Source organism: Xenopus laevis, chromosome 2S (genome assembly GCF_017654675.1).
Source record: "Xenopus laevis strain J_2021 chromosome 2S, Xenopus_laevis_v10.1, whole genome shotgun sequence".
Taxonomy (NCBI): Eukaryota; Metazoa; Chordata; class Amphibia; order Anura; family Pipidae; genus Xenopus; species Xenopus laevis.
In genome coordinates, this window is record NC_054374.1 from 79,657,806 (window position 1) to 79,673,581 (window position 15,776).

A 15,776-nucleotide genomic window follows, 5' to 3' on the forward strand; every position below is an offset into this window, starting at 1 on the left:
GCAATAATTTAACCCTTTATTTACTCCAGCACCATATGTGTATATCTTGCTCTAAATTTCAATAGTGTCAATGTATGACAGACATAGTGCATTCATTGCAGCAATCTCAGTTTTTGGTAGAGAAATATCCTTTACAGACAGTAACTGCTTTCTCTACTGTTCACTACAAGACCAACATTATTAGGTGGGTGCTTCATTAATTTTTCTTTTTAATAAGCTGGTGAGCAGACTTTGTCACACCTGTATGGAGAGCCTGAGATGTGATTTTTTTTCCTGCTTTATTGTAGAATATGCTTTCTATCATTAATCTTGTTTATTTCTGTATAAAGGAGACATTGCTCTACTATCAGTATTTGTGTTTACCCTCTGCGCTCATTCTGTGAATTATTGTTTATGTGTACTGCAAACTATACAGTACCCAAATTTTGTGTACCCGGATTCTCCGGTTTCCTGGATTTGGCACATTTTTTTATGGTCCAGTACAGGCAAGTGCCAATTTTATGTACCCGGGTTTTATGGTTTCCTGTAAGTTACATCATTTGACACCTTCTCCTTGGAGACATAAAATTAGAGGTCTATTGTATATACTATATAAATAAAGAATAATTATAATAATAATTATATATCTCATGAAGGTTTTATTGGCAGCTAACCTTCACAGGATGGAGGAGGTCCCTCAAAGAGGAGAAGGTTTCCCAGACGACAAGTTAGGATTTCAGAACCAAGTAGTGTGAATCCTGGGAGACACTTGTACCTGACAATATCTCCTGAAAGGAAAAGTTAGAGAAAATGAGGGTAGTCTGCATAACCATACTACTATTGTTATACTGTATGTTGCTTTGTAAATCAACTTTTCTATATTATCCAACTCACCTTGATATCATCAACTTCATTAATACTAGTTCTCTCCCATGAATCCCTTTACATTTCACTATGTTCCTAGCACTAATCTTTTGGGCATTGCTGCCACCATTTAAATACATATTAAATAATGCATAAAAAAATAATTACCCATCAAGAATTCTTCACTCCCCGACAGAACCTCACCATTTGGAACAGTAGTTGGAGGTTTGCATTTTCTGAGCCGATAACCTGTGTTGAACAGAAAAAGAAAGTACTATTTAGGTGGAGTACAGTGTAGTTGAGAAGTAAGGGTTGGTGTTTTACAGACACATGAAAGGTTGAGTTGGTAAACATGAAGTGGATCATTGGTGATGAAGCCAGTTCCTATAGTTCAAAACATTGCAAAGCTTTCACCAGGTCTACAAACATATGGCAACAAAACAGGTGATCAATAAAAGCTCAATGCTGATTTGTTGCTATAGTTAAATAGGCCTGGCACAAACTTTGACACTGCCTGCTACATAAGTGTAATACAAAGCCTAGTATGAATGAGGTTGGTTATATAAAAAGTCAGTTCTGTATCAATACTAAAAAAAGTATGTTCAAATAATCTATATTAAAATCAATAATGTTTCAAGGAAATATCCTGGAATCTTCCATAGAGAGGGCTGCCACCTTGAATTTGGGTCCCAGGAAAGAAAGGGCATCTAAAAACCACAACAAAACAAGGGGTGTTCTCCCATCAAGTGAAAATAAGAACAATTTATGCAGATAAAATAGTTACACTTACAATATTGCAGTAAAATGTACACTTATGTGGCTCAATGTCCTATACCACCAGATGCATTTCATTGTTACTTCTGACTTCCTCAAGGGATGAAGTGTTGTAGAAATACAGCAATATTGTAATTGCAACTGTTTTATTTCAATAAGTTGCTCTTACTTTTTCACATAGTAGAGTGCCTACCTTTAATTTTGTGTGTTTTGAAGTATACATGAATATTAGGATATTTCATGTCTCATAAGGAAATGTTTAATTATAATCTAAGAAAAAAAATCTGCATTACATTAAATGATGTGTCTATTGAGCAGAGAAAAAGCCTTATTAACTAGCAAATCCCAACACAGCACCTATGAAACCCAAACTATATTTTTGGGTTTCTACTAGATATTCAGATATTTGTATACCTGTCAGATGAAAAGTTTTTTAACTTTCCCTGTAGCTCTAGACAAATGTTTATTATAATTTTTGTGACTATTTTTTTTGTGCACCTGTATGCATGGTTCTGTACTGATTCATTTAACATCATTTTTGTGAACTGTATTACATCTTAATCTAATATATTGCTATTAATTATTTTATAAAAAAAGTCACATGGATTGATTCATTTTATTTGCAGTGGTGTCACATCTGGTGTGGACATGTTCAACACATAGGTTAAAGAGAACATTGTTTCAAACTCACTGAACTAACCATAAAAGTAAAGAGCAAAGATGCCTCCATTAGCTGCATCACTGTGAAACTGCAGAAGAACTTGGTTTGAAGAGCTCAAGCCAAACCTTTTAGTAGAGGTGCGGGTAAAGACCCCAAGTTGTGGATCTGTCTGATCTGGTCCATCCCTGAAGAAAAAAAAGATACAGAGAAACTACTTAGAATACGTTGCAACTAAATTCTACCAAGAAACACCCTGCAACACAGTTAGTGATCAAATCCTAGATTACTCTTCTCTACAATGAACAGACAGCTGCACATACTCCACATACTTGTAAAAGTGTACTCTTTTATTTTTGGCTACTCTTTTAAAAACTGGCAGAATGACCAAGGCCTTATGATTTTCAGACTTGTATGCCCTTAATCATAGTCACCTATGTGAGTACCTGCTGCTGTGCTGTCCACTTCTTTGGAGTATCATTGAGGCATTGGGAACACCAAGGACTGTGCAGCCACTCCAGTTTGAATGGTGAGCTGGGAGCAGCTAATTTTTGTATTAATTATTTTCCTAAATACAAATTGCATTGGCATATCACTTTTCACAATATTGTAAGCTGAATATACATAACAATTAATAGATTTGCCTTTATACATATAAGACTGCATCACAATATCCACCATCAGGTACAGTATGCTGTACTTTTGTGATCTTGTTTCACCAGATCTAAGTAATATCAGCTTCTACAGCTGAACAATTATCAGCTTTGATTTTTTAATATACTGTACATTTTATGCAAATTGGCTTACCTCTGGAACTTATTAAGTACAATAAAAACTATGGTAAAATGTATGTGGCTGAAGCAAAGCTAAGATGTGTATGTGTATGGTAAACACAGGCATTCATGAGGCACCCGCAAAACATTCTACATTTTAACAGTAAGACCTGTGTTGACATAATATTCATGGTATATCCATCTTAAAACTTTATCGATTCCAAACACTGTGGTTTCTTATATCATGATCATGATATATCAAATGGTCTATGTATTGCAATAAAGGAAACATTTCAGTCACATGTCCATGCCTGCAAATACTGTTTTCCATGTAAAAGGGATATATTGTCTATATATAAACAAAGAAACATAAGGGACTCTTCCCCAAACTACAAGTGTCTGGAACGATTTACAAATGATATAGATAACTATATGTCAAAGATAAAATAAATATAATATTCACCACCATGCCATATTAAACAAGTGAGGTTAAAAACATTTAAAATAAAAAGCAGCGCTGCATATAGAACTGAAGGGATCCCTTCTGAAAAGACAAAAAAAAAAACAAAAGCTGATTGTGTAGACCAGCTAAGGAAAAAGTTAGCATGCTGTTGAATGTAGTGATAAAAAAAATACACCGTTGGTAATATAATGAGGAAGCTCAGGAGCAGGAATGTGAATGTGCGCTTGTAGGCACCTTTGCTCGATAGGAATCAAATGGGTAAATCCATCTTGTTCCTAAACAGGAAAAAGTTCCAAAGCTTGTAAACAAACAGCATGCGAATGTTGCCCTACTTAATGTAATGTAAAACGGATTTTCGGGGTAATACCCTGGGTCTTATATACTTGTAGATCCGCAATCAGGTAGCTCCAATATTTGGGTTAATGCTTACTTAGCGTGCTGGGATCTGTGTGGGTCTGGGAAGGGGTTAAATTGCCTGCAGTGTGCAATGGCAATTATGAAATCCAAATCGGAATATCACAGCGTGTATTTCCCCAAAAAAAGGGATATATTGTCACTATCCAGCAGCAAAAATCTATATTAACACTGTTTATACGTTTCAGTGTGCTTTAAAAAATATCATGACTAGGACAACAAACCATTTTAGAAAGATATAATGCTGTTAATTGTAAGACTCAACTCAACTGCCAACTATCTCCTTTTAAATGGCACATGCAAGCAGTTGGACTAATTACATAAAGGCAACAAAGATGCTTCCCACTTTACTATACTACATGGATCCAATGACATCAGCCATGCTCCTATATCCAATTACTGCTGATATAAACATTGTTTATGAGGTTAAAGATTGTCTCCTATATTAGCGATCTGTACTTAACAGGGAATTCTGGCTTACACCAGAGATCAAATCCTAAAGACATTCCAAAACTATTATAACTCTCTATATAACTAGGGATGTAGCGAACTGCCGAGTATGTGTTCGCGAACGCCGTTCGCGAACACCGGCAAAAAATGCGAACAGTTCGCGAACTTCGAACATCCGAAAATCGTTCGATTCGAACGATCGAAGGATTTTAATCGTTCGATCGAACGATTTTCGTTCGAATCGAACGATCGAAGCCATTCGATCGAATGATTTCATTCAATCCAATGGCTTCGATCGTTCGATTCGAACGACAATCGTTCGATTTTAGCGATCGAATGGTCGAAGGATTTTGACGCGAACGCCTATTGGCGAACGTCGCGCGACGTTCGCGAACTTGCGGCGGACGCGAACAGTCGAAGTTCGCGCGAACTAGTTCGCCGGCGAACAGTTCGCTACATCCCTATATATAACTGCACTGACAGCAAAAATAGTCAAGGACCTTGAGCCACATGTACAGGATATGCTTTCACCCTCTTAATTTCCCACCTGACAGAGGAAGAAATAAGTAAACGAAATGACCCAATTACAGAGGAAGAACTAGAGGAAACACTCAAATTCACTCAAAACAACAACAAAAAATCCTAACCTACCTCTATTACAAATCCTTCCATGAAACCCTAGGCCCCCAATTACTAACAATGGGATCCTAAATGGTGCTATGCCACCGCCACCTATGCTCTACTCACATATTTCACTTATTTTAAAGGAAGGAAGAGACCCATAATCCTGTAAAAGCTACCACCCAATAGCCTTATTGAACGCAGACATAAAAATTTTCAGCAAAATCTCTCTTAATGCCATTTTTGATCAACCAAGACCAGGTGGGATTTATCATTGGTAGGCAAGCAGGACACAACACCAGCAAAACAATTAACCTTATAGATATTGCAAATTCAACAAAGACCCCCCTCCTTTTTCTGAGATTAGAAAAGGCCTTTGATCACTTGAATTGGACATACATGATTTGGATTTGATGGAATCTGAGGGGTCCTTTCCGAAAGGCCATCTCAGCCTTGTATTCACGTTCCTCAGCAGCAGTCAAAATAGAAGGCCATCTATCCTCTAACATAGAAATAACTAATGGGACAAGGCAGGTGCCCTCTCTCGCCCCTGATGTACGCACTCTCAATAGAACCCCTTGCTGTTGCAATCAGGAATTCCCCAGATATAATGGGAATCACCTATAAAAATAAAGAACCTAAAATCTCACTATTCGCAGATGATGTTCTCCTCACCCTCACCCGGCCAATGACATCACTCCAAACACGCCCTAATGGACACCTATAGCAGACTCTCAAATCACAAGGTAAATCAAGACAAATCAGAAGCACTTCCAACAAACATTCCCCAAATGCAAATTAAGGTCCTGAAGCTGAATTTTAATTATAAATGGAAAACAGATTATATCAAATACCTAGGGATCCACCTGACCCCCAACTATGCTACATTATATAAAGAAAATTAAACCCCCACTTCTTACATAGATCCACAAAGACCTGGACAAATGGAACCCCTACACACTCTCTTGGTTTAGTAGAATTTCAACGGTAAAAATGGTAACCTTTCCAAGACTACTGTACTATTTTGAAACCCTACTAGTTCGAATCCCATTCAAAGTCCTGAAATCAACTCAGGCAAAAACAGTGAAATTCATATGTGCCACCAAATCACATAGAATATCCAAGAGGATACTAACTTCCCCACTCGAGTGGGGGGGGGGACTGGGTGCTCCTGATATACTCAAGTATTATTTAGCAGCACATCTATGACAAGCTCTGGCATGGTCAGACAGGATACATTGTGGAAAATGCGTAAATCTAGGAAATGACACAGTCTCCCCCCACACTATATCCTCGCTACTATGGGACACAAAAATTCTCACAAACAAGGATAATCCATTGAACTCAGTAAAACTAACTCTCTCTCTCTATGGAACTATGCTAAGGTGCAATATAATACAGTCCAAGAACCATACAGACTGAGTCCCATCTGGGGCAGCCATATTTATAGTAATGGACGAATTTCTCCTGTTTCGCTAAAAAACTCATGGAAAATTTTGAAATTCCAACGTTTTCACAAAAAAATTTTCACTGAAAAATCTAGCAATTAGAAAGTTTTCACTAAAAACATTGTGAACATCCGAAATTGATGCAGGCAGGAGATTCGCAAATTTATTCATACGCAGTGAAGCGCGGAAATTGGTCGCAAATTCATGCCAGCCGAATTTATTCGCCCATCATTACATATTTCACGCCAGGGTTCATAAACACTTTTGCGCAGCCATGCCAGAAGGCAAACCTAACACAGCTAAGGGATTTCTACAACCCATTAACTCTCAAACTGTCCACATTCCAGGAGCTCCAGGCCAAATACGATTTAAGCAACTCATTGCAATACCAATATCTCCAAATGCTCTTGAAACACGGGTACCAAACTAAAGTCAGCAATTCAAGACATTCAACTACATGTGATCTCCATGGGACTCTTTGCACCCCTTGACAACATAGTCATGTGCTACTAAATGACAATACCTCCCCAGATCAATATCATAGACTGGGGCCATATAACCATAATTATTCCACCCCCCCAAAAAAAGAAACAGGTATAACCCAGACATAGTGCAGCATCAGAACCATTGTATGAAAAAGGAAAAAGTGAGTAATTGTTGGTAAAGATCGGTTGATATAAAGAAAGGCAGGCATGAGAGAATGACTATTTGAACAACATTTACAAGTAAAAAGGTTGCCTCTAACATGAGAACAGAAGAGCTATTGGCAGCATCAGTTCAGCAGAGGTCTGGAAAACCCTATGATGCAGTAAGAGTCATGCACCTTACAAACAGTATAAAGTTATTTATGCCATGAAAGTGTGCTTAGTTTATTGAAAACCATTATCATTTTATTAGTGCATGTGATGTATGTGCAATTCCTGGATGCAAATCCATCATATATACAGGTTTAGCAGTGATTAAGCTTTTCCTGGTTCCATCAGAGATAATGAAAATTTGCTGCTGTGTGCAAGTGTGAGGGCAAAGAGTAAGTTTGTATCATTGTATGGGTGCCAGCACTTCATATAAAAATGCGAATTTGAGTAGGATAATATTCCTCAGGTCAGAGACTGTGACAGTTTCTGAAAACAGAGTCATTTGTCAGTGTCATTTACAAAGCATTCCAGTCCACCCCTCCCCAAGCCTCCTCCAGCTCCCCTGTTTCTGCGCAAGCCTCTGGCCTTAGCACTAGAGACACTTTGACAACGTCCCCATCCTTTCCAATTAACATCACTTGCTTTTTAAATTAGCGTTCACGAGCTGGTCTGCCACTATCCATCAGCAACCTCAAGGTTGACCTTCAACAGTAAAACAAAATAAGCCATATACGTTTATTAAGCAAATGACCTCACAAATTAAACAGGTGAAGAAAAATACATATTTTAGTGAAAAAATTAGTAGCTGGCATCTGAATAAAACCAGCAGTGTCCTAATAATAATATTTAATGGCTTAAAGGAGAAGGAAAGGTTAAAACTAAGTAAGCCTTATCAGAAAGGTCCATCTAAATATACCAGTAAACCCTCAAAGTAATGCTGCTCTGAGTCCCCTGTCAAAAGAAACACTGCATTTCTTTCCTTCTATTGTGTACACATGGGCTTTTGTATCAGACTTCCTGCCTTCAGCTTAAACCTCATTGCCCTGGGCAAGAGCATGCTCAGTTTGCTCCTCTTCCACACCCCCTTCCTTCTCTACTGTAATCTGAGCCCAGAGCAAGGAGAGACTCAGGTAGGAAGTGATGTCACACCATGTTAATACTGCAGCTTCTATCCTAAACAAACAGAGAGTTTCTAGAGCTTTTTACTCAGGTATGGTAAAACATTCTACAGAATAAATATAGCATTCTAGCTTGCACTATTGCAGCTAATCTATTGGCAATAAAATGCCTCAGTAGCTTTACTTCTCCTTTAAGAACTTCATTACTTTAGGCTCATGTGTATAGTTAGCTCTGTAGTATGAAGCAAAATGCTTACAGACTATAGGGCCTATAAGTACAAATTTTGGGCACAATCATCATGTTTTTATTATCTACAATGCAGCACTTTCCCTCATAATTCAACAAATCTGTGGTTGCAAGGGTTGCACCTGATGCAGTGTCAACATTCATGCAATAGAATTACAACCTTCAACCAATTTGTTTATGGCCCTATTGTGTATTTACCACACTGCTTCAGATTACTCAAGTCAAACCCCTTGTTGAACATCTACTAATTCTCATAAAAAATTAAACCAATATTGTCAGGCTAAGACAGTGAGATATAACTGTTCAGATAGACCAGGGTCCCCTAGCTTTTTTTTTTTTTTTAACCCAGGAGCCACATTTAAATGTAAAAAGTAGTGATGGGCGAATTTGCAAAACCACGCCGGCGTCTACACAATATCAGTCTTTATTCCATGTGGGAGTGATTGGATGAAGTGAGAGAAGAGGAGAGGGACGTAAAGCAATATTACATGCGAGCCAAAGATTAAGGTCTTGTAAGTAGGCAATTTAGCCATTTCTTGGTGGAAGCTACACGTATATGGTCTAAAGGGAAAGGAAAACACTACTATATGTGATTGAAAAAGTAAATGTCTTGTAAGTAGGCACTTTAGCCATCTTTCCGGTGGAAGATTCACGTGCATGCTAAAAAGTGAATATAAGCACAGTTCCCGAAGTGGAGGATTAAAATAAAAGGGGAAGCTGGAAAAGGGGAATAAATAAAAAACAACACAAATTCTATAGATAAGCACCTGGTGTGAAATTACCATTTCAAGAATACTACACTATATGTCTATTTAATTTTTTCTCCCCCCCCTTCTTTGTTTCTGGCGAGTTTGACTCCGTAGCCGAAAGGCGCTGATCCATTTTTTATCCTATATATACTAGAAGTATACTGTTTCCAGCAAAACAAGATTGACTTTATGAGAGTGGCCAGACAAATCTGTGGACCTTGAGGCAAAACCAAGAAATGCAGAAAAATTGTGGAATGCAACAGGTGCCAGAAGTTGGTGGACTCCATGCAACAGAGATGTGCAGCAGTTCTCAGAAACACTGATTATACAACTAAATATTATTTCATCCCTTATGCCACTGCCATGTTGAATACAGATCATAACTGCAAACGCTGCCATGGGTTCTCCATATTAGGGTTGGGTGATAAAACATGCATGCACAATAGGGAGGAACAGAATGAGCATACTATACATCCATAATTAGAATTTGGTATCAAACTTTGTTGTTTTTTTTTGTGCCCTTGTCTGCCAGCAACAGTGATCTCATACATCTCGCCTACTCAATACAGTAAAATGAAATGTCTTTCCTTTGGGTGTACATAAAAGTCTCAGATAAACACCACAGACATAAAATAAAGGATGCATCTAAAACATTGATCCATGAGTATAACAACGATAGAAGACCCTGTGGCTTCTGAAACGCTTCTCTTCTTTTGTGCTAATAATCCTTCTAATGTGGGTAACTCTATAATTTTTCCTGCTGTGCAATTCAGCCATTTTACAAAAGAATAAGACGAGGTTTATAGACTGAATGAAAACATATATGGAACTTTACGGAGATACTGTACCGCAAACCACCATGATCCCTTTGCTATTATACCTTGTGAAAAAAGGAAGTCAATGAGCTTTCTGTCACTAATGCTCCTTCTGTTAATTTGGATTTAGTGATTAGAGGCTTACCAGACTGTAATGTAATCATTCTGAAGTTCCGTTTGCAAGATTGTGAAGTTGATGTGAATCCCAAATCCCAGTGGCACAGTGATGGTCCAATTGCAGTCTTGGGAATTTGGGTATTGATCAGGGAAACCAGGAGAGTAGATAGAGCCATTGAAAGCTGTGACATTTCCTCCACATGGGACTGGACAGAAACACATGGAAACATAATAAACTCCAATGTATTGAAAATATCATTTTACATATTTTTATAGCCTTGATAACGCTGCCATTTTAACTTGTAATAGTGTCTAGTAACACTAAATGGTCTATATCCATTACTCTGCACATATTTGTACTAGCAATACGTTAGGACCATGCGCATTGTATGCAAAAAGCATGATAGTAACATCACATCTACCTCTAAACAATGGTGACGATCTGCAGGGATCCCCTTTTTATATACCTAGAGTTTAGAAGTCTCGCATATATTCAGTTTTGACTACAAGCACTGAACAACCCCCTTTAACCTGCTTTGACATAGAGAGGATTAGAAAATGAATAGATACTAATTTGACATAGAAGTTTCCCATGAAACCAATCATACAGTAGGCATTTTAGTGCCCAAAATGTAAATGCAAAAAAGGGGATCCAATTATTTCTAAACAATAGTAGCTCTGTTCAAAATAAAAACAAATATGTATACATCAATACTGTTGTAAAACCAATTTTTTTTTACAGACAAAAACATTTAGCAATAAACTATTTTAGAAATTCTTTGTTTTAACATTATGATCTAAAGTATGAAATGTACAACACCATGTTGGAGATCATGTGAAACATATACCCTGTATCAGTGGTTTGTTGTTTTTTAAGGTTTTATGTTTTTCCCCTATTTAAATGTAGAAAAAAAAGTCTAATCGGTTTTCTTTTTTTTTTTACACTTCAGTTTGCATATTATTTTCAACCTTCAGGAACAAATCAAAATGCGATAATAACAATGATCAAATACCAGGCAAAGTCAACTTTCCAGATTATGCACCTCAGGGAAAATAAATGTTTTACACACATTAACCTTTGAGCCATGGTTCCTCTACTTGGATTAAATGCCGACATGTTTCCTGCTACAATTAAAATCTTTCCACAAATTATTTTATACAGAGTGGCTTAAATTAGAATTGGGTACTACTCTTTCCAGTGTCAGTTAAAGGAGGAGGAAAGCTACGGATAGATTAGCCACAATAGTGCTATAGTGGGAATGTAATTAAAAAGTGCATGTTATTTAAAATGGTGATTTTGCTAATGTTTAGAGCTGCTTCCAAAGTAAAATCATTCGCAGGTGAATAGCAGATCGCTAATAGGGCCGGATTTACATAGCTGGCGCCTCTTCGTCACCCCCGTCCCCTCCCTTTTATTCGCTCATATTTTTATCATAGACCGGAGCAATGGGGATTGGTCACAGGAAATTTAAAAAGCAATCGTATCTCCTGTGCATCCCCAGTGTTTCTGAACCAATGTGGGTGTGGTTGGGCAGCATGCAGACCCCCTTTAATTCCTGCCGCCCTAGGCCCGGGCCTTGGTAGTCTTTCGGAGGAAGTGCCGGGAGATCCGGCAAGAAACGCGTAAGTCAGCCCAGCATACCCACCGCTATATTACCCCTGTGTGTTAGTTGAAATAAAGCCGACAATTCTACACGAACGCTGGTGTCCTCACATGGTGTCCTGGATCAGCGCCTAGTATGCGAGAGTATCGTTTGTTCTAGACTTATAAAATATGACTTGTATTTGTCTTGTTTTTTGTGTATGGTTTAAAAGTTTTTATTTGTATGCTGTTTATTAGCACATTGCTTTTCTGTTTAAAGCTGAGACAAAACATGGGATATGAGAAGGAGAGTAAAACAGATTTTAAAACATTTTTATTGTTATGTAGTGTTTAACTAAATGACAGCCCTATGCATACAGTAAAGTACCAGAAATCAAGAAGAAGAAACATACAAAGATATGGGGGAGATGGTACCTATTTTGGAACTGAGTGTATTTTTATTTTAGTGCCTTGGGGTAGATTTATGAAAACGTGAGAGAGGTCAGCAAAGAAAAACTCACACACTTTCTTTTCATTCTTATGGAATTTTTAGAAGCATATATATCAATGGGTGAAAGTTGGAGTTCACCATTTGATATATTCCATTTCTATAGTTATTTGATGATATTATGAACTGACTACTCTTGGTTATTTTGTAAGCCCCAAAGTGACAACTACAGTATGTGTGGAGAGACAATAACAATATATACAATAAATCAGACTCTGATACAAAACTGCAGCTTTACTATATGGTTAAAGATTAAGTCATACAGAATGGAAAGAACTTTAAAAAAAAAAAACCCTACCCTCGCATCTTGGAAATGGATGATCCCAGTTTCTGTTGGTTCCATGCTGGCATGTTAAGACTGAATGACCAATAAGTTGGTAACCAGGAAAGCACTCAAAGGAGATGGATTGTCCAACATTGTAACCGGCTCCCCTTACCACACCATGGGAAAACGGCTCTGGGTCTGGACACTCCTGGAGCTCATATGCTGCACAGAAAAGGAAACATTCTTGTTAAAGTACAATAGATATGACTAAATCACAAATAATGACATTTGCATGTATGTTTTCCCTTTTTTTTTTAATTCACTGGTAATAACTAACCAAAGCAACAACACCCAAAAGCTTGGTGAAACAGAATAATAATATTTGGCAAAGTGATTATAAGACACAAAGTCCTCACTTTGATATATATATATATTTATTTATATACTGAGGGGCTTACATTAAGGGCTATGGCAATTAAACATCTTGCTTTGTGCTGCATAATTCAGCTGTGAATGTAGCTCACAATGCTTTGCTTTCAATAACAAATTGCAAATATGTCATTTATGAAAAATCCCCAATCACATTATAGTCAGTGGAAAGAAGTCTGGAGATTTGCAGCAAAAAAAATCAAAATGCCCAGTGATTGTGCCATATTTCTCATATTTTACTTTATATCTCAAAATGGAAAACATGTCTATATAAAGAAATTTTTCAATGTAATATTCTTCATTACATAGGTATTGCAACAGATTAACCCATTAACTGACAAAGTTCTGGTAGGTTTAGTTGAGCGGTAGGGAAAGTGCATTGGTAAGCAAAAGAATTTTCCAATTGCGAGACCATGGAAACCTAGGTACTACTGTCTGTATGTCACTTTCATTGCTGCCACCATTGGGAATCAATTAAAGGGTTAAAGGTGGTATTTTTTGTAAAGAAAATGAATGACTTTCACAAAAGCTGAATTACATTTGCACTAAGGAAAAATTATTTGCAATCTTTCCCATTTGTGACTTTGATTACCTCTCCCTAAGTATGGGTTGAACTGTCTCAAGTGTAACATTAGCAGCAATAGCTTTTCAACAGAGATTCACCAATTTATTATGAGCCATCATGGGACACTGAGCTCTTTCTCTTTCAAATTAATTTATGAATACAGCTATTTAGAAGCTCAGATATTATGGACTTATTTATTAGAATTTTTAAGCAATCTAGTGGCTTGCACAGCATCTCTTAGCAACCAAGACTAATTACAAAATTTGCCTGTGCCAACAATATTGTACAAAAAACATTTTTTTTATATTACATCTAACAGATAACAGATATGTGTGTATATATATATATACATTGAAGGGGAGAGAGGAGAGAAACGTTGGCCATACATCTTCAGTAAGTCTATAGATTATTTAATGACAAAGAAGATTGTTTTTCAGCAACATTTTTCATTTACAGTTTACTATGTTCTCTCTCTTAACCTGTTGACAGCTTCATGACAGTAAATATGTCTGAACATTGTCAGGGGCCAACGGATAACGCAACCTTTATGAACCTCTGAAGAGTATCATATCAGGGCAAGAAGCAAAGAAGTGACTGAGCAATGGTATAGTGGCAGATAAATCACTGACTAAAGCTCCAAAGTAACAGCATAGACATAAAAAGCATGTTACTATTGTAAAAGATGGATTACAAAGAGTGGCGATGAATAACACATATGCTAGTTGGAGCAATGTTGTGAAAGTGTTAGTGGAGTACCTAAGGGGTCTGTTCTTGGCTCATTGCTTTTTTTAATTGTACCTGTCACGTCATGTTTATTTTAATGTCTGTGAAGGTTATCATTCATCCAGTTCATGGTTTATCTATAGTAATAAATCAACTGGACTTATTTTCTTTTTCCTTGAAGATATTTCACTAGTCTTCAGATTTTCCAGTTTTATCAGGCTTTTTCAATTCAGAATGACTTGCACAAACATATTTGTTGTTATATACACTGGGTTCTTACTCCAATCAGCATATTTTGTTCAGTTACATCAGCATTGGGTCAGATACCTGATGGAGGTAAGGTGTTGAGTGTATTAGCATGATTGGAGCTATGAGGTGTTAACACCTTATATTGGAGCATGATTGGAGCTATTATTAAGACTACATAGCTCCAATCATGCTAATACAATCAACACCTTACCTTTATGAGGTCTGTGCATCTGTGCAGGTTTTACTATACAGATTATGCTGATTGAAGTAAGAATCCAGGGTATATAACCACAAATATTTTTGTACAGGGCGATCTGAATCGATCAAGTCAGTTGGATGACTAGCGAAATGTCTTTAAGGAAAAAAACTCTAAGACTAAGATTACTATAAATATGTTTATTTTAATCGTATTTTTTTAAAAATGCTCTGTAAACAATTTTCACAAGTTCTTTCACTGGAAGAAAAGTATTTTTAACCTAAAGCCAGAGCTCTATTCATGTTGTGATGGAAGACTCCTTCGTGCTTTTAATAGGTGTTTTGATATCTACTTGAACGAATTATATAAAGATACGCTAATATCCTGGGCTACAATTAGTTTAATGTATGCGTCACTATATGTATATGTACATAAACAATATATTTGTAAGTGTATGCTTGTACTGTATGTGTCAGTTATGCAGGTCATTGATTATAGGTTTGAACTTGATGGACAGTTATCCCTTTTAAACCCAGATTAACTATGCAAATATATAACATAAGTGGTATTATGGATTTTCTAGGGCCAGAAGTAAAGGCTAGAAACCTAATGGGACCAGCCCTGACATAGCTTAAGTTAAAAGATGCTTAGTCTGTTAATGTCTTGCAGGATGCAGTTAGAAAACCAGAACAAATGCTATGAAAAAAGATCAATGGGTTCACATTCTGTAATGTGCAATTATATTCAGAACATTTCAATGGTGTGGCTAGGCTTGCAAAATATTTCACCACTGTTAGAAAATGCCAGCATTGCTTTTTAAATGTTCTCCTCTTCTGTGCTTGACAATTCATAGATGACAACACATTTGTGTTGACAAAAATGTTTCTGAAACAGGCTAAAAATCAATGACGCAACCCCAAGTGTTTTAATGGGATCAGTCAGGTTAGGTCCTTTCTTCCTCTTTCTCCTCTGTCTAAACTTCTCTTATTCTCCTGTCTCCATTGTTAACATATACATACTGTATACTTCATATATATATATATATAATATATATATATATATATATATATATATATATATATATATATATATATATATATATATACAGTATATAGTATTTATATCATGTTATAC

The 15,776-nt window shown here is 36.8% G+C and overlaps 1 protein-coding gene across 2 annotated transcripts in view; it reads right to left on the bottom strand.

The window, feature by feature from the left end:
* The window catches only part of LOC108709590 (CUB and sushi domain-containing protein 2), a 599,445-nt gene that overhangs the window by 39,422 nt on the left and 544,247 nt on the right, over positions 1-15,776 (bottom strand). For both annotated transcript variants that reach the window (XM_018249580.2, XM_041584029.1), the window contains 5 exons: positions 12,514-12,702; positions 10,154-10,331; positions 2,318-2,463; positions 1,012-1,092; positions 654-767 (listed from right to left, as the gene is read on the bottom strand). In XM_018249580.2, coding sequence (XP_018105069.2) covers positions 654-767; positions 1,012-1,092; positions 2,318-2,463; positions 10,154-10,331; positions 12,514-12,702 — 708 coding nt within the window. The remainder of the gene's footprint in view (positions 1-653; positions 768-1,011; positions 1,093-2,317; positions 2,464-10,153; positions 10,332-12,513; positions 12,703-15,776) is intronic.